Below are 23,666 nucleotides of genomic sequence, written 5' to 3' on the forward strand. Positions count from 1 at the left end.
GGAAGGGGGCCGACCAATTTCTAGGTTATGAAGTAGAAAAAGTTTACCGAGGAAACAAAGATTAGACAGCATCAGAAAACAGACTAGCCACCGCGTAATAGATATAAGTAGGGATTTTCTTCCCAATTCCTGTTTGACGGGTTATAATTTATTTTGGATCGCCTTGGATGCTTATAAAAGAGATAAACAAATACCTATACTGATCTGGTAGTGACATTTTCAAAGCCGAGACACAATTGGACCGCACTCCTCAATGTGTGACCTACGTAGCTAGTAGTAAGGATGCTGAACTGTTACACATACTACATAGCGTCGACGTTCAACTCCACGAGTATTAAGTACACATGCTATATCCAGTAATCGAGCTCAGAATGAAAAAAAAAGTATAGCAAGGGGGAAGAGTCTATATATATAGATACTGCAGTATGTAGTAACAATAGCAGCAGCAACAGCAGTATATGGATGAATTGCTCCTTGTCGACTGCCTTGCTTCATCTTCTTGCCCCGCCCCTCGATCTCCTGGATTCTCCTATTTTCCAATTTTGATACACCATCCCCATGTACTTTGTCTTCTCTTTTCGTACGGTTTCTTTTTTAATTCCTTTCTCTCTCTTTTTGTAATATAACATAATCAATGTCAAACAACGACCTCGCCCGACTTTTCGACGACGTTAACAACAGTAATAATAATGACAACAGCAATGTTGAACGAGAATCCACTCAAAAAGCATGCAACGTTTTGCATACCCGATTCAGTCAGGACAAGCCATATACGCAGCTAGGCCACCACAGACTGGTTGTCGTCAACCCATACAAACAGCTTGAGCTCTTAAACGATACCGCGCTTCAGCATCATGCCAATCAGGGCTACAAGGACCTGACAAGCGGTTTACAAAATCCAGCAACGGCATCCCACCAGCAGCCACATATTTATGAATTTGCAACTCGAGTTTATTACATTATGCGACGACGAGCAGATGATGTTGGTATCGTACTCAGGTAAAGAAGAAGGATCCCCATAACCATCACAAGAAGGAAAAGAAAGCACGTTTTCTTATATTTCTTTCAATTTGCCGTGCTCAACACTCACCTCCTCACTCCCCCTATTATATACCACATATCAGCGGCTCGACAGGCTCCGGAAAGTCGACCACACATCACCACTTATTGAGCCAGTTGCTCCATCTGTCGGCACAGTCTCGACGCGAGGCCAAACTACGGCGTTATATTCTCAGTGCACAGACCATTATCGATGCCTTTAGCACGGCCGCGACACCCGATAATGCGAATGCGTCACACCTGCATCAATTCCAAACCTTGTATTTTAATGAACGCGGACGCATTCTTGGCTTGCATACAGCCGTCTACCTGCTTGACAAGCAACGTGTCACTGCTACTACCACCAGCACTAACAGCGAAGGAGGAGGGAGCGGAGGAGCCAACTATAGCATTTTTTACCAGCTCTTGGCCGGCACCACCGCACAAGAAAAAGCAGCGCTTCATATCAACTATACCGCCGACCACTTCGCCTACCTCAAAGATCCCCAAGGTCACCAGCATCGCAATGCGTTAGCGTGGACAACCTCACTAGCCGCACGCGACGAAGTCGCCTTTGCCGATTTCAAAGCAGCATTGAAGACATGTGGCTTTAAGGCCAAGACGATCGCCCAAATCTGTCAACTTCTCGGAGCCATTTTGCATCTCGGCAACATTCAATTCGTAGGCAACAACCAATCGTGTAAAATTAAAAACAAGGATACATTATCGCTGGTGGCAGCAGCCTTGGGAGTGGCAACAACCAAATTGGAAGCAACGTTGACACATAAGCTCAAACTGCTCGGCAAGGAATTTTGCACAGCGTTTTTGACAGCCGATGCAGCGACGGTCCAGCGAGACGCATTGGCACGTTCCTTGTATACTATTTTGGTGCTATGGATTGTTGACGTGCTCAACCAGCATTATCCTACAACGAGTGATCAATGTATTAGTATTCTAGATCCCGCTAATGGGATCAGCAACCACCAACAGCAACGCACAGCAGGATTCATAGATCTGTGCTCACATTTCTGTGCAGAACGCATCCATCAATTTATCATCACCAAACCACATCTCTTGGACGCACCGCCACCCATCACTTCATCGTTATCGGTGTATCTCGGCAACCAAGGTCTCGTTTCGCTTTTGGATCGTGAATCAGAACGTCTAGAAGCATATGCGCTCGATGCAACGGATGCCAACTTTTTATCGCTGCTACTGAAGAAACAGCAACCACGTGTCGTCAGCAAACGACCTCAGACATTCGCCATCCAGCATTTCACCGGTCCGGTCGAATACAAAGCTGATGGCTTGCTAGAAAGCAATCTGGACGCCCTCTCTCCCGATTTCATCCTGCTTTTTCGCTACAGCTGCACTAACACGTTCCTGCGCGAGCTTTTTGAAAGCTCAGTCTTGGTCACGGAAATGCATCCACGTGACGAACGCACTATCATCAAAGCACAGCTACCAGCAAGACCCAAGCATGGTCAATGGCGACCGACCGATCCTGTCGACGAAAGCAGCGCCAGCAATGGCAAAATGATGATGACCGTGCTCGATCAGACGGTACACAGTATGGATCGACTGATCGACCGATTGAAAACGATGCAACTGTTCGAAGTCCTCCACATCCGACCTAACGACCAGCAAAAGCCAGATCTATTCGATCCAACTGTCGTACAATCCCAGCTTGTGGCACACAAAATGGCTGATCGTGCCAAACTGGATCCCATGTACAGCTACGAGTTTGCTGATTTCTTGAACCGCTATCATTACTTGCTGAGTATGCTCCCATTCGATGATGAGAGTCAAGAAGACGAGCGAGCGAAAATCATCAAGTTGATCCATGTAATGCAGTGGACCAGTATCCAAGTTGACCTTGGGAAGACTTGCATCTGGATTGCGTTTGATGTCTGGCGAGATCTCGAGAACCATTTACGAGCGCTGGAAAAAGAGCAGCGGATCCGTGAACGAGAGGAGCGAATTGCTGCAGCTATCGAGGCCGAGAATGAAGCAGCACGGCTAGCAGCCGAAGAGGCAGAGGCGGCAGCGGCGGCAGCAGCAGCGGCCGCAGCTGAACATGAAGCAACAGAGGGCTCTGATCCAGATCAGAATCCATTTGGTGATGATCATGACTGTGGTGCATCTGATATGTATACTACCGACAATGACTTTTACGACGATCGAACTGAAGTAGGCGATCAGTATGGCGGTGATTCCATGGGAAAGCATAGTACTAGCCAATGGGGAGAAGATGATGATATGGACGGCTATATGGATTTGTAAGTTTTAAAGCTGAATAGCAACAACAGCAACAGCAACCGTCAACTTACATCTTCTTTCGGCCGAATTAGATATGGACCCAATATGGACATGAGCAAGATGGTGGAGGATTATTGCGTACAGCAAGAAGAGCTCATTGAAGAAGTACCGATCACACCGATTCGACAATGGTGGGCACGTTTTGTGTGGTTCTGTACCTGGTGGATCCCCTCTGTAGCACTCCGCTACATTGGTAAAATGGATCGACAAGACGTTCGCATGGCATGGCGCGAAAAAGTGACTCTGTGTATCCTCATATTCACGCTATCTGCCAGTATTGTCTTTGTTATCGTTGGTCTCGGTGAAGTCATTTGCCCCGGTACCAAAGATCTGTATACAGCGCAAGACGTACAAAATCATCAGACAATCGATGATTACTGGATCAGCGTACGCGGCAAAGTGTACGAAATGACCGATTTTGTCGCCAATACACACGGTTCGAACGCGTATGTTGCCACCAAATCTACACTCGAGCCACTTGCAGGCCGTGATTTGTCGTACACCTTCCCACCACCGCTGACGCAGGCCTGCCAAGGACTGGTTACAGACGATAGCATCACCATCACACCCAACGAAACGATCGTGCTTGGACCATTCGTGCACTATTCCGGCAACCAGCAGTCCGAAAAATCAATGGCTCGTATGCGTGATCCAGACTGGCTCAAGCGATACTTTGATCCTGTGATGGGTCCAAACAAGCATGGCGACCTTGTCATTTCCAAAAAGCAGCTTGAAGGCGATTTTCAGAGCTGGGGACGGCTTGCATTAGCAATGAACGGCAAAATCTATGATCTGACCGACTACATGGCAACAGCGCACAAGTATCCACGCGACGCAGTCGGTGTACCCAACTATCACTTTCTCAACGAGGCTGTCGAGCTCATGTTTACCAAGTATGCTGGCACAGACGCGACCGAGATGTGGGAGCAGTTTAGTTGGAAAATGACTGAAGAGGAACGTGCGCAGAACCTAGCGTGTCTTGACAATGCATTTCATGTGGCGCGTCTTGACTATCGTGATTCGTTGCGATGCACGTTCGTCAACTACTTGCTGCTCAGCTTTGCTGTCGTCACATCACTGGTAATCCTAGTCAAGTTTCTGGCGGCACTCCAGTTTGGTGGCGCACCGACGCCTGAAGAACAAGACAAGTTTGTAATTTGTCAAGTGCCATGCTACACGGAGGATGAGGAGTCGCTCCGCAAAACGATCGATTCGTTGACCACTATGGACTATGACGATAAAAGGAAACTGCTATTCCTGATTGCCGATGGAATGATTATTGGTAGTGGTAATGACAAGCCTACACCTATGATCTTGCTGGATATCTTGGGTCATGATGACAAGGAGGATCCTGAGCCAGTCATGTTCAAGTCTGTCGGTGAGGGATCCAAGCAGCTCAATTATGGCAAGGTGTATTCAGGTTTATACATGCATGAGGGTCACTGTGTCCCCTATGTGGTTGTGATCAAGGTCGGCAAGTCCACCGAGCGCAATAAGCCTGGCAACCGTGGCAAACGTGATTCGCAAATCATCTGTATGGACTTTTTACGCAAGGTACACTTTGATTCTGAAATGACGCCGTTGGAGCTGTCCATCTACCACAACATTCGCAACGTCATTGGTGTTGACCCAGCCCTGTACGAGTATATCCTTATGGTGGATTCGGACACGGAGGTTTATCCGGATGCCTTGACACGCCTGGTCTCCTGTATGCTGCACGACAGCCGCATCATTGGTCTGTGCGGCGAGACTGAGTTGTGCAACGAGGATTGCTCGTGGACGACGCGCATCCAAGTATACGAGTATTACATTTCCCACCATCTGGTCAAGGCGTTCGAGTCATTGTTCGGTTCTGTCACTTGTCTGCCGGGCTGTTTCTGCATGTACCGGGTACGTACTGCTTCCAAGCGACAACCGCTGATCGTCTCACCGGCCATCATCCATGGCTATTCGGATAACCAGGTGGACACACTGCATAAAAAGAATCTGCTACATCTGGGCGAAGATCGGTATCTGACGACGTTAATGATGAAGAATTTCCCAGAATACAAGATGATGTTTACGCCATATGCACGATGTCGCACGGTGGCACCGGACCGATGGCAAGTGTTGCTCTCACAGCGCCGGCGCTGGATCAACTCGACCATCCACAACCTGCTTGAACTCATCCTGCTACCCGAACTGTGCGGCTTCTGCTGCCTGTCGATGCGTTTTGTCGTCATGATTGACTTGATTGGCACCATCACGCTTCCCGCATCTGTAATTTATCTCGCATATCTCATCTATGTGGTGGCTGCCAATACCGGACCTATTCCTGTGATTGCCTTGGGTATGCTTGCTGGTGCCTATGGCTTACAGGCGCTCATTTTCATCATCAAGCGACAGTGGCAACACATTGGCTGGATGGTGATCTATCTTATGGCCATTCCCGTGTTCAGTTTCCTGATACCGATCTATGCATTCTGGCACTTTGACGACTTCTCCTGGGGCAATACGCGTGTTGTCGTGGGTGACAAGAAGAAACAAATCATTGTAACTGAAGATGAAAAGTTTGACGACAAGATGATCCCGCTGAAAAAGTGGGAGCAGCATGAGCGAGAAATGCTCGAGACACGGTCGATTGAATCGGACGAGACCAGGCTTACCAACTATACTTACGACAGCCGGCCTGCGTCTGCATCGTATCGACAAGAGGAAGGAGCTGATGGAAATGAAGAACACCTGCCGCGACTTACCACGGGACTATCTGAACGACGGCTCTCACAGTTCTCGGTCGATCTTTCGGCTGTTTTGCAACAACCACAACAACAGCGGCACCGTAACAAACAACAAGAAGATTCAGGCAGTGTTGCTGGAAGCAAAAGTGGTAGTGATGGCGATGACGATGACACAGAAACCAAGGTTATATTACCTGAAGATGACGAAATTGAACGTGAGCTGCGGAGGATCCTAGCGGGTGCCAACCTCATGACACTGACGAAAAAGCAAGGTAAGAAGAAGTGTGGTACGACCACCAATTAAATTTGATAGTGTCAACATGAGCTCATAGCAACTTTTCTATAGTCCGGAATCAGCTATCCCAGCGCTTTGGGGTGGACTTGACGATAAAGAAGGGATTCATCAATTCAGCCATAGAGAGAATTCTAGAAAACGAAATGTAGAAGGTTTCCACATTCAGAAACCCATTCACTTGTGTACAAGCTACCACAAAAATAATATAATAAAAACCGTGCTTTGCATTTCTGTTTAAATTTCGACCTTGCAACTTTTTTTTCCCATCACCTCTTCCCGTGCTTTAATATTTCCTTCTTTTTGTTTCCCACCTCCTTCTTCCTCTTTTCCTTTCTCTCTTTCAGCATCAACAATGTCGTCTCTGTTTGCTGAGCAATCCAACGACCTTCTTTCACCTCAACAAAATGCACAGCAACAACGACGACGAAGTAGCGTGGATATCCGTGGCCAGTCCGTTGCTCCCGACATACTAGTTGCTCTACTCGACCGACCACAAGAAATGCGCATTCTTGCATCGCGCAACCCTAAATTTTATGAAGCACTTGAAAACTATATCACCGAAACGCAAGGTCTTGACGCATGGGTTCAGTTCCAAGACATTGCATATGCTCCGCGCGACGACTTACCCGACCGTGACTGGATGGCTGCAATTGCCAAATTTTTGAAACAGAACCCAGTCTTTTTGACGAAATTCAAGGAAAGCGTGGGCTACTATGACAACGATGATGAAGATGGTCACAGTATCCGCTCAGACGACGACAATACAGAAGATGAAGAAATCGCCACCAGCAGTGGCGGCGAGGACGATTTTGCAGCGTTGGTACAAGAACGTGGCGAATTTGACGAAGATTCACCACCACCCCGCCGCAAGTCCTCACAGCTGATGCATCCTGCGCTTGTGGTTGCACAGGATGCCACAGGACCACAACAACGACAGCCAGCACACCACCAGCAACATTACCACTCTGCAGCAGCACAACGGTCCGTTTTAGCCACTCTACGCGATTATCCAGATATCCAAGCACGGTTACCGCTCATGTGTCCGGCGTTTTTCCGAAAAGTGCGGCAACGCATGGCATGTCCGCCCGCTTCGAAATTGTCAAGTGCAGCAAGACGCAACTCTATTTTGGAGGACACAATCTTTGAAGAGGACAATGGTGAAGACAACCCACGCTTCTCATTTTGTGACCAAGAAGAATCCTTTGAATGTTTCCAAGATGCAGTTACAACCACGCGTAGGGAGCAACCAGATGATCAGCGCTGGTTACATAGTGTGGTAGAGTCACTGGAAGGCTACCCGGAACTTTTGGATAATTTACGAGAAATTGCCGCCTCTTTGGATGATGCCCATGATCAACAACAGTACCAGCAACAACAGCAATAGTGTAGTAATAACTTGTAAATACGGAATCTATTGACCAGTGTAATTTGCATGACATAAATATAATTATGACGAAGACGTGTTTGAAGAATGGATAGCGTTGGTAATAGGAAGATGAAGATGAAAAATACCAACAAAATGCCATTTTGAATACGGCCAATAGTAGAGAAAACACGAGGTGAGGCACAAATGTTGACATCCTTTTTTTTTTTTGTAGGGGAAGCCCCCGGTCGGGGTCCAGTTTATTAAAGTGTGCAATTATCAGTAACTGCCAATAACGTTAAAGATACATAGTGTACAGGATGAAGTGACTAAGACACACCGATGTGTTTTAACTACGGACCAATCAAGAGCACCAGGGAGGACCATGCATATCTTGTCATAGCGATTTCCACGAAGTGACGACCCACATCAGGACAGCAGCGAGGGACAACAAGCAGCCGGATTCGAACCGACAACCTCTTGGACAGAAGTTACCCGCCTTGAACGAGTCAACCAGGGCCTGCGCCCCAATGTTGACATCCTAACAAATGTCTCGCAGGAGAAATTGTTATAATCAACGTCCGATAAATCATCAGCGAATGGACTGTCGTCAGCTTTGAGCCTTGTTGTTTGTCACTCACTGGCCAAAAAAAATTATTTCTTGGAATACGGCCTTGATCTGATTACTGAATCAAAAAACATCTTGCAAGTATCAAACACTGAGTTTCATATGAGATATTTCGAGATAGAGAAGATTTGAGGATGTATTCATATCTTCAAATCGATATGGATTTTCTTGTCGTATTTGAAAGCTTCTGCTTCATTTTATGTAATCCAAACCAAAAGTAATTTTCAACATTTTATTCATTGCATCATAGTTTGTACAAGTATATAAATTTTCTCTTTCGCGCCACGCATATCGTAATATGCTGTTGCTGATTGTGATTAGACATAAGCGCTACTCTTGAAAAAGCTTTGATCTCTAATGCTCTGCGCGCAAAGAAGAAGTTTTTTGATAAAACTATTGGGCATTTGTTCGCTTAACACTTACTCTACTGTAGTTCATGAAAAGATTATATCACAGCTTTTCAGGTTTAGAGTCTTTTTTTCTCTATCCTTTTGTCACATTAATAGGAAACCAGAATTCGTCTAAAGAGAAAGCTAACTGTTTTTCACTCGTAATAACAAGTGCACCCAATTCCATCTAGGAAGATTAGTTGCACTCGTACTTTTGCAGTGAAGACAGCAATATGACAGCTGCTTTGTCATTGAGCTCGAGCTTTCGTAATACAATTCCGTATCTTTTCATAAGACAGAGAGCTCTTTAAGAATAACAATCCGAACAGGTTGCCACATGGGATAAGTAAATTTACAAGTATAGATTAAAAGCATTCAACTTGTCATGGTCATGATACTGCTTCAACTCCTCGTAAACATAGCCATTTTTCGCATGTGAGGTTTCAGAAACGTATGAATAACGTATGCGTCCAGTTGTTCAATTTATCAAGCCAGTGTTCACAAGTTCACTAAGTAGCTAAGCCATTTTCGTATCTATCTGTCATTGCCAGCTAAAATAAATGAATGTTTGTTTATCTCGCATGTCGTGTAACCGTTCATTTTTACGCTTTTCGCCAGCCTGTTTGCAGATCTATACATTGGAACGTCTTTATGTAATAATGGTATACGATTACAATCATCTCTACTATATTCTGACCCCCACAATCCAACTCTTTTCTTTCATCTTACCTAGTACTTTGCATATAATCGTAGAAACATCAACCGCGGGGCTGTGTAATCTGTCGAAGTAAAGGCCGCAGTATGTGCCTTTTCGTTAACTATCGATATTTTTTCTCGCCGCTTGCTTTCACACTCTAATATGAACACACTATTAGACATACTTGCAACATGCGCACATGGCAGTTTTCATTATATACATGAGTCAAATGTATTGACTCATTTTGTATAACGACGACGAAGATGCTAGGAATCAACACCGGTCATTATTGTTTGCCAAAGTAAACGACGTAGAAAAAGTTGCACGAAACAAGGATTCTAGCATACCTTGACCAGTACAAGCTGTCGACAGCAGCACGGCTCGCTCTAGAACGCGTCCGACTCTTTCCGAATCACTTGGAGGCCTACACGCGTGCAGGCGATTTCTATCTCCTATAAGGCAAATCTGCGTTGGCTATGGACATGTGTGACCAGGGCACCAAAGAAGCATCAGGCTGTTTTACTTCTTACCCGGGGGCGGGGGGAGGGCAATTGAAAAATGGCGACAGTACAACGCGACAGGCGCGTCGATTTCAATACACATTTACCGCTGGAGATCGTCATGTCGATCTTGTGTAACTTGCGGACGTCTACTTTGGTTCGGATCTTGATGGGTGTTTGCAAAGCGTGGCGACTACGTGTGCCCGAGTGTCATCGTGCCTGGCGCACATTCATGGTACCGAGGTTGGATGAAAAAGGGCTATGGGAAATTAGATCAAAAACGGCTGCAGAATTCCGACAAGCACAGTTTTAGCGTGACAAGACATATGGAGACTGGAGTTAGACAAATGGATAAAGCAGCCCGATGTAACCCAGTGGCTAAAGAATCGATTTTCGATTCTTCGAGGGTTGGGTAAGCCGACTTTTTTCCTTCTCAACTTCTCTTTGGCATTTATCATAGACAGTAAAAGAGGAGGTATTGCTGGCAAGGAAGTGATGGCCAACGCGTTGAGAAACGTCCGTTTTACATTGATAAGAGTCGATATCATTATGATTAACGGCAGCGTAGGACCCGGAAGAGAACGGGATACACACAAAAACGTGTTGACGCCCATATCGCCAGCAACTGCAACATTAACGCATATAACACACCTCGACGTTTCCTTCTACGGCGTTAACCTGGAACAAATGCGTAGAACCCGCAATATATCCTAATCGGCACATCTGCATCTACAACTTTTCAGACCAAAATCTGGTCGAAGCGATCATAAGAGCATGTCCAAATCTACAATGTGTACCGTTTGATGTTAACCTCTTCAGCTGCTTCTTCCTCTCCCTCGCTTGTTGCCTGCTTTGCGACATCTTTGCATCAACACTTCCAGTTGTTTCGATGACGACGACGACCAAATAGCAACAGCATTTAATCAATGCGCCGCCACCACCGGACAAAATAACGAAACCAATGGTCTGCGATCCATACATATCTGGATCTATTAGTCTTGAGCGCAGAGCGGATATTCTGTATAACTTGATTGATGAAAGCCGAAACACGTTGGAAGAATAGAGCTTTTGGGAAATCTCACGGCAATCGAGGATAGGGTGAAGCCTTTCAATAACCGTCTATGGAACATTTTCGCTCGATTTGCTAGCCCTACCTTAAGCAAACTACATTTGAGATACAATGGAATTAGCACCAAGACCATTTCTTCAATGATTCGCCAATGCCGATCACTTGAAATAGTCGAACTGGACACAATCGTTCGACTAGAAGACCAAATCGTTAACAGTTTGATCCAACTACTAAGACTGCAATCCTTAACACTCCAGCGATGCGGTGAGATTACGGGCACAAACTTGCCAGATTTTTCAATGAAAGTGCAGAAAACGCAGCAACAACAGCAACAACAATATCTCACCGTCATCATCATCATCATTGTTATCCGGTGAGCAACAACAACAACGGTCGCTTCTTCAACAATTCGGGTTTGAACAGATGAATAAGAGCTTAACGGATGCAAGTCTTGCCGCTCTAGCAAAAGTGACAAGTCTAAGAAAGGTTCGGCTCGAACACGTGCACAGCAGCAGTCGATATATTGAACGCTTAGCAGAGGGGTTCGCCCATTTGGAAGACATCATCTTGGAATACGTGAGCAATCACATGGATCCGACGCTTATCCATTTAACCAAATTACAACGGTATCGGCGGGTGGTGTTAGGATAAGTGCCTGACATTACGGATACCGGGATATCAACTCTTTGTTGATCAATCGTTTTAGTTTGGAGCATCTAATTGTCGCCGAATGTGGTGATGGCGTATCCATGGAGACGCTGAAGCAAGCCAGTTTATTCATCACTGTTAGTGCTTCGCGGCCATAAGCTGATATTTGGTGAAAATAGCGCTTCAATGTTATTTGGAGCTGTTGCACATGTGTCTTCTTCGTTAAAAAGAAACAAGATTTGTCCCGCAATTATTGTATTACACTGACAAGAATGGATTGCATAGTGAGACAGAGAGAAAAAAAGTTCAAGGGAGCCATCTTTTGCTGGAGTGCGGGAGGTGAACGTGATTGGACTACTTGCTGATCCTTCGGATCATAAAATGTGCGTTATCTCAACGTGTATGAGTGGTGTTCCTTTGCGTATACTCCTCACTTTACTGCATAACAACTGTCGTAGGATGAACGAGAGACACTAATGCGGTGGAGGAATCCAGAACAATGATAGGAAATGAATGTGAAACCTTTCCCGGGTTTCGTTTCTGCCTTCACATCAAGTACGACTTACACAATAGAAAAAGAAGAACCGCTCGTCCGAACTTTAAAATAGTTCTTTCTCTTGTTTCGCTAAGAAAGTAGAAAAAAAAAAACTAGTTCTGTTGGACCTGTAAGTAAACTTCATTCGATTTTTACCTCTCTTGCCCCGCAGAAACTGCAATGTTACAATTGTCAACGTGGGATCATTTTACCTTTTTAAGTTGAAATCGCTCAATCGTACAGAAAAAAAATAAAGCCTTTTATTTTCTGTGTGCGGATTTAGGAAAATAAGAAAACTTGAAAGGTGAAGAAAGTCAGTCAATGCCGTACATTGTCGGTGAAGACGGTGTGAAAAGAAAATATTCTTGCTCTACTTGCATAAAGGTATTATTGCTATTAGTTCAATTCCTAATTTAAAGTTACAAGTCTGTGTATTTAGCAGTGGAAGAAAAGAAAGAACTAATGTGGTGCTCTAGGGCCATCGATCGTCGAAATGTACACATATTCAACGAGAGCTTTTTGAAATCAAACCGAAGGGTAGACCGGTCAGCCAATGTACCGGCTGTCGAGAACTTCGTAAAACTAAACGTGTGCATATCAAATGTACCTGTAAAAACAAAGGTAACTGTGTGTGCACTGCTTTATTGTGTTCTTTTTTTCTGGTGCGGGAAAAACAGTGGTGTGTGTGAAAGTCGGGCTGTGCTTATCTTTTGTCAATGCTTACGTATCCTCGAATACAACAGGCAAACAGCCCACAGCGTCGTCCTCCTCATCATCGCCATCATCATCACCGCATCCATCCAAAGTTGAGGCATCAAGTTCGACGTCCTCTTTGATATCGCCAAGCGGCCCCCTCTCGTCATCAGAAATATCAATCTCGCCCATCGATAATGGCACAGTGCAGCAACAAAAGCGGAAACAGCTTTTACAGGATCAACAACAACAACTCCAGCATCAACATCGTGCAAACAGTGATAGCATCATGCATGTTCATGGTAATAATTAATACAAAATTAAAGTTTCCATGCATGAGATTGAATTTACTCAGTGTTGGTATCTGCACGCTAATTTCTCCCCGCCCCCGGTCCTTACTTCTTTACAAAATTGCAGGTGGTATGTTAAGGATTCGGTGTTCGCGTTGTGACCGACCCCAATCTGGCTGCGTATGTACCTATGATTCCAACAAACGCTCAGCTCAATTCAAGGCACAAGATCACCAACCCTCAGCATCGTCATCATCGACCTCTTTAAGTGTTGATGTCAATAGCAGTGGCAGCGATGGTGGCAACAACAACAACAACAACTACGCATCAGAAGATGTTCAGACTCCACTATCCTCTACTTCCTCATACATGTCACACGAGAGCAGCAGTAGTACGACCACTAACAGCAGCAATGCAGCCTCACCATCAACATATAATATCCTACCCCCACTGCGATTAGGCCATTCTTCTTCTCGATCTGAACTACCTATTCCAATCCATGATCCGACGGATGATATTGACAGCGATACGCCAATCTATAAATCAGAAGAGAATGCCGTGCCCGATCGCGAAGCAGTGCTGGGTCAACTTTCCCACAGGAGCTCGGAGGACTTGATGAAAGAAATTTATGGAAACTTTGCGGGCTCTTCAACCAAACGACGGCGCCGTGATGGGGAAGGTCATTCTTCTCATCATCTTGGGAAGAGTCAGAAGCACAAACAACAACAACAATGCCATGTTTCGTCGTCATCGTCATCCTCAGTGACCAAAAAATCTGAAGGTCATCATCTCCAACACAAGCACCACCGCAAACATCAACGGGTCGATGAGTTGGAGCATAGTGGTCAAGGTATGTCATTCTCGTTAGAAAAACGTACACAGCATGGTCAATATGGATATATTAACATCAAGATTATGATGATAGACATCGAACGCTTATAGCACAATGCCCCCGACTTCTATTTGTCCGCTTTATAATTGTCTGCTTGTTACCATTTCTTTTGTGTTGCTCGTTTGATATGAGCAGAAGAAAAAGATAGCAGCTGTAAATAGTGAGGAGGGGGCGCATTATGTTCCATCTTTTTTTTAATGTAATACGATGACAGAGAAGCAGAAGAGACAGGTTATCTATCATAATTTAAAGCATCGCCTCCATTTCGCTTTTGTATGTATAGATCTTGACACTGCCATCTGATTTGTAGATAAAAATAATAAGTAATGAATAATACACATAACGCATTCAGCGAATTAATCCACTTACCATCACCACATGAGAAAAGCAAAGGCCGGTATGGATGGAAAATCACGTCTCTAACTTCCATGTCTACCAACATCCAAGGTCAGAGATCTGTCTTTATGTATCAACCTCAAGAAGTGTATCTGGAAAATGATGACTCACCTTCGTGCTCCTTCAATATTGCCGTAAGCTGACCACTGGACATATTGAACACGAAGATTTGTCCGTAAATGGTGGGTGCTAAAAGATATCGACCGTTTGATGTAATCTTGACCAACCATGAATTTGCATGATAGCTTATTATGATGTATGCCACAATCTCGGGTCAATAAACCACATATTGCTTTTCAATCGTGTTCCAACAAAAGGAAAAAAAAATAGAAGTTGTCCCTTACTCCTCATGACTAAACTTCTTGACTTGATCCAACTGAAATTTACCGCCGCGGACATTTGGGTATGTTAACTTGTGTAATGTGCAAGTGTTCGGAATCGAGGCTGCATATATTACAATACCCTATTTAGGTTAATCGGCAGAAAACAAAACCGATAGAGTAGTTACACGAAGATTTTGTGCCCCCAAGAAGAAACTTACAAATGCCTTCACCAACATCACACATTTCAGCACCACGGCTAATAAACCATGCATGTTGCTGTTGCTGCTGCTGCTGCTGCTCTTCGTTTTTGTTGCTAGAATACGCTTCTTGTTCTTGTTCCTGCTCTTGCTCAGGGGCGTCTAGCCAACGAACAAACTTGCCACAATCGCAGTACGATGAATACATGTCTTCAAACGTTTGCAGTAGCTATATAACTATTAGTCACAGTGTTCTGTCATCGTATAATAAATATCTCGGTGTTCCATTTTCCGTAAATTGCACGTACCAAAGAGTCTTCAAAATCATAGAGGCGCAAATGACCATCACATGCTGCCAGAAAGAACTTGTTGCCCGTGTTTGGAAGAAAAGAAACCGTGAATGCCATGCAAGTGATCCCATCCTCCATTCGTGTTGATTCCTTTAGTGTGCTATGTATTTTATAAAACCCATTCAATACGTTCTGTGCACTTCAATCCCATCGCAAATCTACATAGTAGATGTGTGCTTTCAACTTAAAGAGCGTATATACTGCAAGGAAAACAACTTACATCCAATCATTATCCATACACCACTTGATGATATACCCGTCCTGGCTTGTCGTGATGTAGTAGTGCTCTTCTTTAAACGTGAGTGCTTTAATACAAAGGATTTCTTCTGCATGTCCTTCCAATTGAGATACCCGATGACCAGTCTCAATATTGAAAATCTGTGGTATAATCATATCAATATTTATTTATTTTCTTCCTCCCTTATCCATTCCAGCAATCACTGTGGTAAGCTTTGTAGATCATACCTTGACGGGACAGGGCAAGATATGATTGTCCTCATCCTGTGCCGACCATCGAAACCTGTCTTTCAATTTACCACCTGCAACCAACAACTCTTGACTATCAACAAATTGACCACAATAGAATTCTTCAATATTATCTTCACTCATGTCTCGGAGTCGTCGGACCATCTTAAACTCGTTTGTGACGTCCCAGAGCTTGACAGCGCCCACGCTTGAGAACGTGGCAAGGATCGTGCCATCTGGCGAAAGTGTCATGCCAGCAATGGCCGCTATTTTGAATTTATAAGAAAGGGAGCCCATTTGTGTTTAAGGATCGACAAGCAGCAACGTAATTTTAGCTTATATCTAGTCACCTTGGTCACTTATATGGTAGCTGAGGGTGGTCAAGGAATGGTCTTGATTGATTATGTCAAGCATTGGATATTCAGTGTCGGCATGGAAACGCCAAAACGTATCCGGATACTGCTTTGACAGACTGTTGACTGTTTCAGGGTCATACACATAGTCTTCAATACGTGGACGTGGTGGAACAATCGGTTGTTGCTATATACACCCCAACAGATTATCAAAAAGAAGTACGATATGATGTGTAAGCTTTCGAAGAATAACCATGTTATGCTCTCGCCAAGAACACAAAGGAAAAAAAGACGCCGAGTGGAAAACAACAACCTTGACACGTCCTCTCTTCGTCTTTGTCTTTGTTTTGGTTACACCACACCCTCGTCTGCGTTTTCTTCCACGGCCCCGACCGCCGCTTCCTTTGCCTAGAACAGTGCTATTGACGAGCTGTGCAGTGGTCATGTTGGTGCGCTTGTTGCGAAGAGGAGGAAGCAGATCGGCTTGATCAAGTAAGTCATCAGTGTCAACCTCATCAATTTCGTCACTTGAGCTGTTGTTATTGTTATCGGTGCTGATTGTCGAAGGCGTGTCATCGTTATTGATATCAGAGACTTCGCCCTGGGGCAGTGCTTTGCGCTTCCGTAGCTTTCGCGTTTCCTTTGTTATAAGTTGCGCAATTTTGCTGGTTGAATCTAAGGATGATGGTAGCAGGCCTGGTACTGGTTGTGGCGAGGGCGGTGATGATGACGGCACGTCTTTTGTTGTCGTTGTTGCTGGCTGTATGTTAGCAATGGCCTCATCTTCGTCCGTCTTTGGTGGCTCGTCTGGTGTTTTGAGAGATAGACTTGTCAGTGGTGGAGGGGAATCACCATCCACAATAATCATTTCGTTTTCAGACATGATGATGCTTAGAAGAAGAAGAGTGAAAAGATATGAACGAGAAAGAAAAAGGGAGGAAAAAGAATTGTTGTTATTTGTTTGATTGCTTTGAATGATGGGTACACAAGAAACGCAGGCAGTGGAAGAGCTCAGTGGATTTTAGGATACACGTCTGTTCTCCGATGGTTCATCACTGGCATTTCCGTTCTCACTTTTTTCAGGTAGTCCAAGTCAATAGGCGCAATAGCAATACTCGGTGAGATGCCATCTCCACATCGAGCAAGAATAGTACCCCATGGATCGACGATCTAACATATCATTGTTATGGAATAAGTATGAACCTAGTTTTCTTTTCCTGGAAAGCGAGTTCCCACATCTACTCCCCAACCCCCACCCCTCTCCGTCCTCCTTGACACTTTACCATCGCGTTGCCATAGCTGGTCCGCTTTGCGTTATGCTGGCCAATCTGAGCTGCTGCGATTACATAGCTTTGTGTCTCGATAGCACGAGCCCGTAACAAGGGTTCTACATTTAGAAAAAAAAAACAGTTGGTGTATTGTCAGTGTCACCGACCATGCATGCTGTATGACTAGAACGTTTTAAACTTGCGCATATCTATTTACCCCAATGCGCCATGCCCGTTTTGACCGTAAAAGCGCTAGGAAATGTCAGAATATCTGCGCCACGACGTCGCTGTGCAATGGATAGCTCTGCAAAACGAAGATCGTAGCATGTTTGCTGGCCCACTTTCCCAATAGGTGTGGCTACTGGATCCGGAATCGTGTTGCCAGCAAATGTCGAATCGCTTTCCATCAACCGTGGACCATTTTTGATATCGACCTTAAACAAATGGATTTTGCGGTACACCGAGACGATATCTCCATCAGCATCAATGGTCAAATGCGAATTATATATATGAGTGGGCGAAGGGCTCTGTATTACAAAACATAGCAGAGAAGTTCAGTAATACAAATCAAGTGTTAGCCTCTGTTAAAACCCTTTATTTTCACCTTTTCATGCACACCGACAGAAACCCATATCCGCTTATCGCGTGCGGAATCTTGTAAACTTTTCACAAATGAAGAATCGCCTAAACTGGTTGTCAGCTGTATTGATTCTGCTGCTGACTCGGCAATAAAATCGGAAGCTTCAGGAAAGAAGACGGCCTAGCATAGTTCTCTTTTTTCAATATTGAACAGCAGTAAAACAAGTAGTTGACGCGATCCCCGGGGGGCTTAAAGAGGAGCACACTCGGACTTACTTTAGCACCCTGAGAAGCAGCACGATCTACTAATTCACTACATATGGCGGCATTTCGGGTAATGACAGAAGACGCGCAAAACTGAGCAACAGCAGCAAAGGGCCAAGTCATTTCTTTCCAGGCTGCAAAATGAAAGCGGACGGTCGGCCAAGTAAGTATAGGTATAACCTACTGTTCAAGTTTGCAATAGTTACACCAAACACAAACTAAAGAAAAGGTTACACCAACAGCGGCACCTCTCCACTTGTCAGTCTACACGTCAGCCAGTCAGTACGATCTATTCAGCGTTGTCGCGTCGTAGAGACACTACACGTCTTTTACATTATCATTGCAGATATAACTACGGTATATACTGTGCATAACTCACTCAATGGCACGGGATGTTTTCGTGACCGCACCCATCTATTGAAAATCGGACGTCTCAACATCAAATATGGCGGACTCGTCCGTCCGGGACTCCGGCGCATGTGAGATGGTGTGTCGATAGTATATGCTACTTGGGTATTTAAAGCTCAAGAGAAAAGGTCCATGACTTTAGTCAAGTACCACGTGTGGTATACAGCATTCTATGGGCGTCTCCGCTTCAAAAATTACAGCTGCAGCAGCTTTGCTGAGATGATGATGGGTTATGCTGCGTGCTTATGCATGAATAACCACTAATGCTGCGACATCGCACTTCTTTCCCTGCCGATCCTATGACACACAGTTTCGTTTTGTTGGGAAAAAAACAAGTTGTTGACGATGGTGTATAGTGTGCATCCTTCAAAGAACTGGACAGCCAACCCACTACACCGAAACAAAGGCGGTCTATACACCTTGTTTCGATGACGTAATGGTTTCATCCAAGCATACATTTTCGTTCGTGAGAAGCCCAGAACCCAAGAACGCGTCTCGGTTATACTTGACCGCTTGCTTGCTTTTTTTCCCTCGCTTTTCAATCGTTCTTTTTTTTTCAACTTTTTACTTTTTTTTTCTTTTTCCAGCATACGCACACACACGCCTTCATTTCGTCAACTACTTTATCTATAACTTGCATTCCGTACCACTGACCTTTTGTCTTTGCAGACCGCTCCATTCCTTGCCCAGCATATACGAAAAAAGCACACAATGTACAGTCCAGCTGCCAATCGTCTTCGGGATGCCACTGCTGCGGTGAGAACACGCTCGCCACTGGGAACGCCTCCACTATCTGCTTTTGAACCGACAGCGAGCAACTTGGCATCTTCACCGCACAGCGACGCAATACAGAGACCGGGTTCATCTTCAATAACTACAGCAGCAACAGGCGGTGCTACATCTTCCTCGGATCAATTAAACAATATCTTTAATGCAGTGCGACAGCAGGTAGGTTTCTTTCTTTTTCAATTCACAAACCATGTTTATGCATACTAGAGTAGTCTAACAACTCAACCTTCTTGATAGATACAAAAATGGGGCGAGAATGCCAAGTGGAAGATTGATCTTGTACTGCTGGATAACAGCCAAAGCCGTCAAGATTCACCGTCGCTACGAGCCCAACAACAACAACAACAGCCATCATCACCATCAGCTTCATCGACATCACAGAACTTACGGGTAACGACGGCCGTAGGTCACCAGGGATACATGTTGCCCGTATCCAATTCAACCCAGTATCCGGTATGGAAAGAAAATTGTGAATCACGAGTTATTCTATTTGGTGCATGACTCTGCCCGTTCTTCTACGCGAACGCGCTTTCTCTCGAATAACAGAAGAGGGCAACGGCTTGTTTCACTAAAACACGCGTCTTCAAATTTAGATGGACTATACTGCTCCAGCAACCATACCAAACGACATGTATGCAGAAGATCTTCGACAACAGGTAAAACTTGTTTGTGTGTTTCCACCGACGGCGGCGGCGGAGGAGGAGGAGGAGAAAAGATCCTGCAACTCAATGCACATACTTGATGCTTTTAGTTAAACGATTCACTTGAACGCCAACGCTATCTTGAGAGCATCGTACGATCACAAGCTGAGCAAATACATTATTCGCAAGCGTATCCACCAGACGCGAATAAGGCCATTGAAACCATGCGAAGCATATACATGATGTCGGTAAGTTTTGTAATTCTTTTTTTCAGTTATTTTTGGAAATAGCAGTAAGGTAGGAGTTTTGACCTAAATTATGCTAATGAACCGACACTGTTCTTGACCATCAATAGGAAAACGAACAAAAGCTACGGTATCTCGTTGACACCAAAGTCTTACACAAAGACATGGAGGCGTTGTCAAGGAAACTCAAGCGAGTGACATCGACATTGAACAGCATAGAGACCATGGAGCTGCCTCCAAAGGTAAGATTGAATTACGGTGCGGGTTTCAGAAACATGGTGTCTAATTGGATGGTGTATGTTTCGGGCTGTCTTTAGGATTCTCAGCTTACGATGGAAACGTTGTTGGATGAGCGAAAACTTTTGAAACGAAAGCTTCATCTAGCCGAATTACGAATCACTGCACGCGACGCTGAAATCGATTATCTACAACAGCTTGTTAAAACAAGCAACGAACAACAGCCACCAGCACAGCCATCAGCGCCTTCGTTCTATCCGCATTATGAGGCTAGTCCGCTAATACGTTCACCCAAACCCCCGCATCAGCAAGCGTTTGGCTCATCACCGAAACGCGGACCCCCTTACTTATTCCAGCAACAGTATTCGCCAAAAATGCGACATGATATACGGCCTCCTCCAATGTCACAACAGCAACAGCAACTACCAGAACAAAAAGAAACAAGTAGTCCTCAACAGCAGCAACAACAACAGCAGCAACAGCAGCAACAGCAGCAGCACATGTCTGCATTGGAGAGCCTTGGCATTGTTGCTGACCGTATGCTAAGCGACCCTGGCTTTACAGGACAAGATAAGGCACAACAAAAAGAGACCGTCGATGCAAAGAGCAGCAAAGACAACAGCCCAAAATATGACATCAATCGGTCGAAGCGGTCCATCGACTCGGCTAACGCTCTACTGTCCATGCCAACAACGCTCATGTTTCCAACGCAGAATCCCGAAAGCAATGCTGACACTAGCACAGGGAGTAGTAGCAAAAACAAGGAGCCACCTGGCACAGACGTTACCATGACAGAAGCTAGCGCACAAAATCTGGAGCAGGAGCAGCGTCTTAAAAAAGCACGCGTTGAACGCTCCTCTAATAACAACACAAGTGGTAGAAACGATGAAGAGCAACAACAACCCAACGCGAGTCAATCGCCTTCCATAGCAGCCTTATTGGACCAACCATCACCAACAGCAAACACTTCTGCTGGTGGCAAGAATGCTTCTTCCTCAAAACATACAGCGAATAATCATCAAAGACGGACAGCAACAGCACCACAGCAATTTTCACCTCATGCCACACCTCCTCTTGCGCCTGCATATGAATCCGACCCTCGAAGCCAACCTCATCATCATCATCATCATCATCATAATCATCAACCCGTCGTTCCCGAAGAGCGCCTACCGCCTCCTGCACCTGGCTATCGACCGCCTTCGCCCGCATCCACGCCCAAAGGACGACGCCATTCTGCACAACAAATCAATCGCACGAGCAATGCAAGTCATAACGTATAATTCATCATAATAAACATTTCACATTAAGCGCAGCATCCAGATACATATTTACTTGTGTGACAGCCAAAATTTTAGCTCATTCTAACTCTCTCGCGCGCGCGGTACGCTTTGTTACACCTTCTTTTAAAGATCTCTCTTCTCTTCCACTTCATTTTATTTTTTTTTCTCTCTCTTTTTTTTTACACTACTACTACTACTACTACTACAACTACACTTTTGTTCAATAGCAATAAAAAAAAGCATTCAATTTTCTTTAAAAAAACATACACAAAAACCAACCATGAAGAAGAAATATAAAACCAAATTCCCAGTTGTAAGTACTTGCAGAAACTGTGCGGGTGAAGAAAAGAACAGAAAGGAAGTTTTTTTTTCCTCCACCAGTTGAAATGAGAGGAAGAAGTTTGCTAATGATTAAGGATTCGTTACATTTTCTTTTAGGCACGAATTAAAAAGATCATGCAATTAGACGAAGATGTCGGCAAAGTAGCACAAGCAACGCCAGTATTAATCTGTAAGTTTATTAGTAGTGCTCGCCCCCCTCCACCCTTCAAAGTTTCCGAAGTGTTAGCGGTAGTTTTTTTTTACTAATTGTGAAATCAGCCAAAGCTCTGGAATTGTTCATGCAATCGTTAATCGACCAAGCGTGCCAGGAAACAAGACAACGGAATGCCAAACGTTTATCAGCTGCTCACTTGTAAGTTTGTCTTTCACAGATATAAAGAGCTGTTGGAGGGGGGAGAGGGGGGGGGAAAGGAAGAGAAGAGAAGAACAAAGAAATGTGCAGGATATTGAAAAGGGAAATTGGTAGAAAAAAGACGATCGAAACAGTGGAGCAGTTCGACTTTCTAAAGGACGTGGTCGCCAACATACCCGATCCAATCGAACCGTCAGCATCGTCAGCTGCAGCAGCAGGAGAGGATGATGGTGAATCCAAACCTACCCGATCCAGTCGACGCTCAAAGAAAGCAGTTGCTAAGGATGAGCCAATGGACATGTAATTAGAATATTCTCTCTCTCTCTCTCTCTTTCTCTCTTTCTCTCTTTCTCTCTTTCTCTCTGTGTATAGCTGAACATTTCATCCTCTTTCTCCTCCTTTGTCTTCCTCCTCATCGTCACCCATCAAACGCCCACTCTCTTTGCCATTTTCATCGCTTTTATTCCTCGCTTACTCCAACCTTTCCATACAGTAGTAAAGCACCAGGTCAATTGATGCGTTTCGTTTTGTTGTGGATTTGTCACTTTCTGGGAGCTTTTTGCTAGCTTTTGTAAAAGGAGTTGAAGGGATTCAAACTATGCGGGTTATAAGCATCGAGAGGATGGTCACCAGAGAAGGAGAGAAGCTTATTGCAGAGAGTTACAGATACAATGTCATCAGTACTGTTTCTCTCAAGTTTAAACATGTTGCATCGTCCAATAATCTAGACAACTCTGCAGAAAAGGCTCGAGACCGGTCTCGTTTTAACAATTTGTGATTCGACAAGTATCGGCAACAGCGTCAGCACCACCCGAAGAACCATTGCTTGTGCATCGTACAACACCGGATACGGCGATATCTTCATATAATCCACAAACCCAGCTATAGGTATTATGATAGCAACGGGCATCAGCGGACAAATAGTCATGCAGCATTGGAGAGCAAAACCCGAATCGGGAGTAAGTCGGAAAGGGTTGACAGAAAGCAGGAGGATGCAAGCCTAGAAATTGAGTACATAGTCCCCATTTCTTATATTTGGCGAGAAGAACTTTCATGTATTGTAGCAAAAAAAGGTCTTAAAGATTAATAAAGATAACACAAGGT

General features: G+C 44.7%; 8 protein-coding genes across 8 annotated transcripts; 6 read left to right on the forward strand and 2 right to left on the reverse strand.

Annotated features, from left to right (window-relative positions):
- The first annotated feature begins 916 nt into the window (after positions 1-916).
- On the forward strand, positions 917-6,589 carry BDB00DRAFT_981523 (chitin synthase-domain-containing protein). The gene is made up of 5 exons (XM_053129986.1): positions 917-999; positions 1,125-3,001; positions 3,086-3,317; positions 3,390-6,346; positions 6,421-6,589. The coding sequence occupies exons 1-5, from the start codon at positions 962-964 to the stop codon at positions 6,516-6,518; spliced, it is 5,202 nt and encodes a 1,733-aa protein (XP_052975362.1). The 5' UTR covers positions 917-961; the 3' UTR covers positions 6,519-6,589.
- Positions 6,590-6,622: 33 nt separating this feature from the next.
- On the forward strand, positions 6,623-7,963 carry BDB00DRAFT_845180 (uncharacterized protein). The gene has a single exon (XM_053125053.1). It carries the CDS (start codon positions 6,722-6,724, stop codon positions 7,751-7,753), a length of 1,032 nt encoding a protein of 343 aa, XP_052975363.1. The 5' UTR covers positions 6,623-6,721; the 3' UTR covers positions 7,754-7,963.
- A 2,041-nt stretch (positions 7,964-10,004) lies between these two features.
- On the forward strand, positions 10,005-11,392 carry BDB00DRAFT_791352 (uncharacterized protein; the record flags this gene model as incomplete). The annotated part of the gene is made up of 2 exons (XM_053121035.1): positions 10,005-10,181; positions 10,988-11,392. The coding sequence occupies 2 exons, from the start codon at positions 10,005-10,007 to the stop codon at positions 11,390-11,392; spliced, it is 582 nt and encodes a 193-aa protein (XP_052975364.1).
- A 1,160-nt stretch (positions 11,393-12,552) lies between these two features.
- On the forward strand, positions 12,553-12,818 carry BDB00DRAFT_721333 (copper fist DNA binding domain-containing protein; the record flags this gene model as incomplete). Its single annotated transcript, XM_053118179.1, has 2 exons — positions 12,553-12,582; positions 12,675-12,818. Coding segments are annotated over 2 exons (174 nt in total), but the record flags the coding sequence as incomplete, so codon positions are not given.
- A 1,501-nt stretch (positions 12,819-14,319) lies between these two features.
- BDB00DRAFT_771372 (WD40-repeat-containing domain protein) lies at positions 14,320-16,290 on the reverse strand (the record flags this gene model as incomplete). Its single annotated transcript, XM_053119955.1, has 8 exons — positions 14,320-14,372; positions 14,581-14,714; positions 14,814-14,913; positions 15,011-15,167; positions 15,298-15,439; positions 15,560-15,717; positions 15,805-16,070; positions 16,155-16,290. Coding segments are annotated over 8 exons (1,146 nt in total), but the record flags the coding sequence as incomplete, so codon positions are not given.
- An 878-nt stretch (positions 16,291-17,168) lies between these two features.
- Positions 17,169-18,391, reverse strand: BDB00DRAFT_884608 (nitrilase, putative; the record flags this gene model as incomplete). The annotated part of the gene is made up of 5 exons (XM_053128344.1): positions 17,169-17,327; positions 17,441-17,544; positions 17,643-17,952; positions 18,030-18,185; positions 18,281-18,391. 5 exons carry the CDS (start codon positions 18,389-18,391, stop codon positions 17,169-17,171), a joined length of 840 nt encoding a protein of 279 aa, XP_052975367.1.
- A 773-nt stretch (positions 18,392-19,164) lies between these two features.
- Positions 19,165-22,116, forward strand: BDB00DRAFT_638794 (uncharacterized protein). Its single transcript, XM_053118125.1, has 6 exons — positions 19,165-19,624; positions 19,703-19,918; positions 20,059-20,121; positions 20,217-20,354; positions 20,462-20,593; positions 20,669-22,116. The coding sequence occupies exons 1-6, from the start codon at positions 19,388-19,390 to the stop codon at positions 21,866-21,868; spliced, it is 1,986 nt and encodes a 661-aa protein (XP_052975368.1). The 5' UTR covers positions 19,165-19,387; the 3' UTR covers positions 21,869-22,116.
- Positions 21,992-22,699, forward strand: BDB00DRAFT_845196 (uncharacterized protein). Its single transcript, XM_053125054.1, is given in 3 exon segments — positions 21,992-22,181; positions 22,307-22,431; positions 22,443-22,699. 3 exon segments carry the CDS (start codon positions 22,149-22,151, stop codon positions 22,564-22,566), a joined length of 282 nt encoding a protein of 93 aa, XP_052975369.1. The 5' UTR covers positions 21,992-22,148; the 3' UTR covers positions 22,567-22,699.
- Positions 22,700-23,666: the final 967 nt, after the last annotated feature.

Source organism: Zychaea mexicana (genome assembly GCF_025766255.1).
Source record: "Zychaea mexicana strain RSA 1403 chromosome Unknown BDB00scaffold_95, whole genome shotgun sequence".
NCBI lineage: Eukaryota > Fungi > Mucoromycota > Mucoromycetes > Mucorales > Lichtheimiaceae > Zychaea > Zychaea mexicana.

Bases quoted from the DNA above. Each gene is read 5' to 3' on its own strand.
- BDB00DRAFT_845180 (XM_053125053.1), top strand. From the start codon at position 6,722: ATGTCGTCTCTGTTTGCTGAGCAATCCAACGACCTTCTTTCACCTCAA.
- BDB00DRAFT_845196 (XM_053125054.1), top strand. From the start codon at position 22,149: ATGAAGAAGAAATATAAAACCAAATTCCCAGTT. The intron at 22,182-22,306 runs GTAAGTACTTGC...ATTTTCTTTTAG, and splicing joins ATAAAACCAAATTCCCAGTT to GCACGAATTAAAAAGATCAT.
- BDB00DRAFT_638794 (XM_053118125.1), top strand. From the start codon at position 19,388: ATGTACAGTCCAGCTGCCAATCGTCTTCGGGATGCCACTGCTGCGGTG. The intron at 20,355-20,461 runs GTAAGTTTTGTA...GACCATCAATAG, and splicing joins GAAGCATATACATGATGTCG to GAAAACGAACAAAAGCTACG. The intron at 20,594-20,668 runs GTAAGATTGAAT...GGCTGTCTTTAG, and splicing joins CCATGGAGCTGCCTCCAAAG to GATTCTCAGCTTACGATGGA.
- BDB00DRAFT_981523 (XM_053129986.1), top strand. From the start codon at position 962: ATGCGACGACGAGCAGATGATGTTGGTATCGTACTCAG. The intron at 3,002-3,085 runs GTGAACGAGAGG...CAGAGGCGGCAG, and splicing joins GGAAAAAGAGCAGCGGATCC to CGGCGGCAGCAGCAGCGGCC. The intron at 3,318-3,389 runs GTAAGTTTTAAA...CGGCCGAATTAG, and splicing joins ATGGACGGCTATATGGATTT to ATATGGACCCAATATGGACA.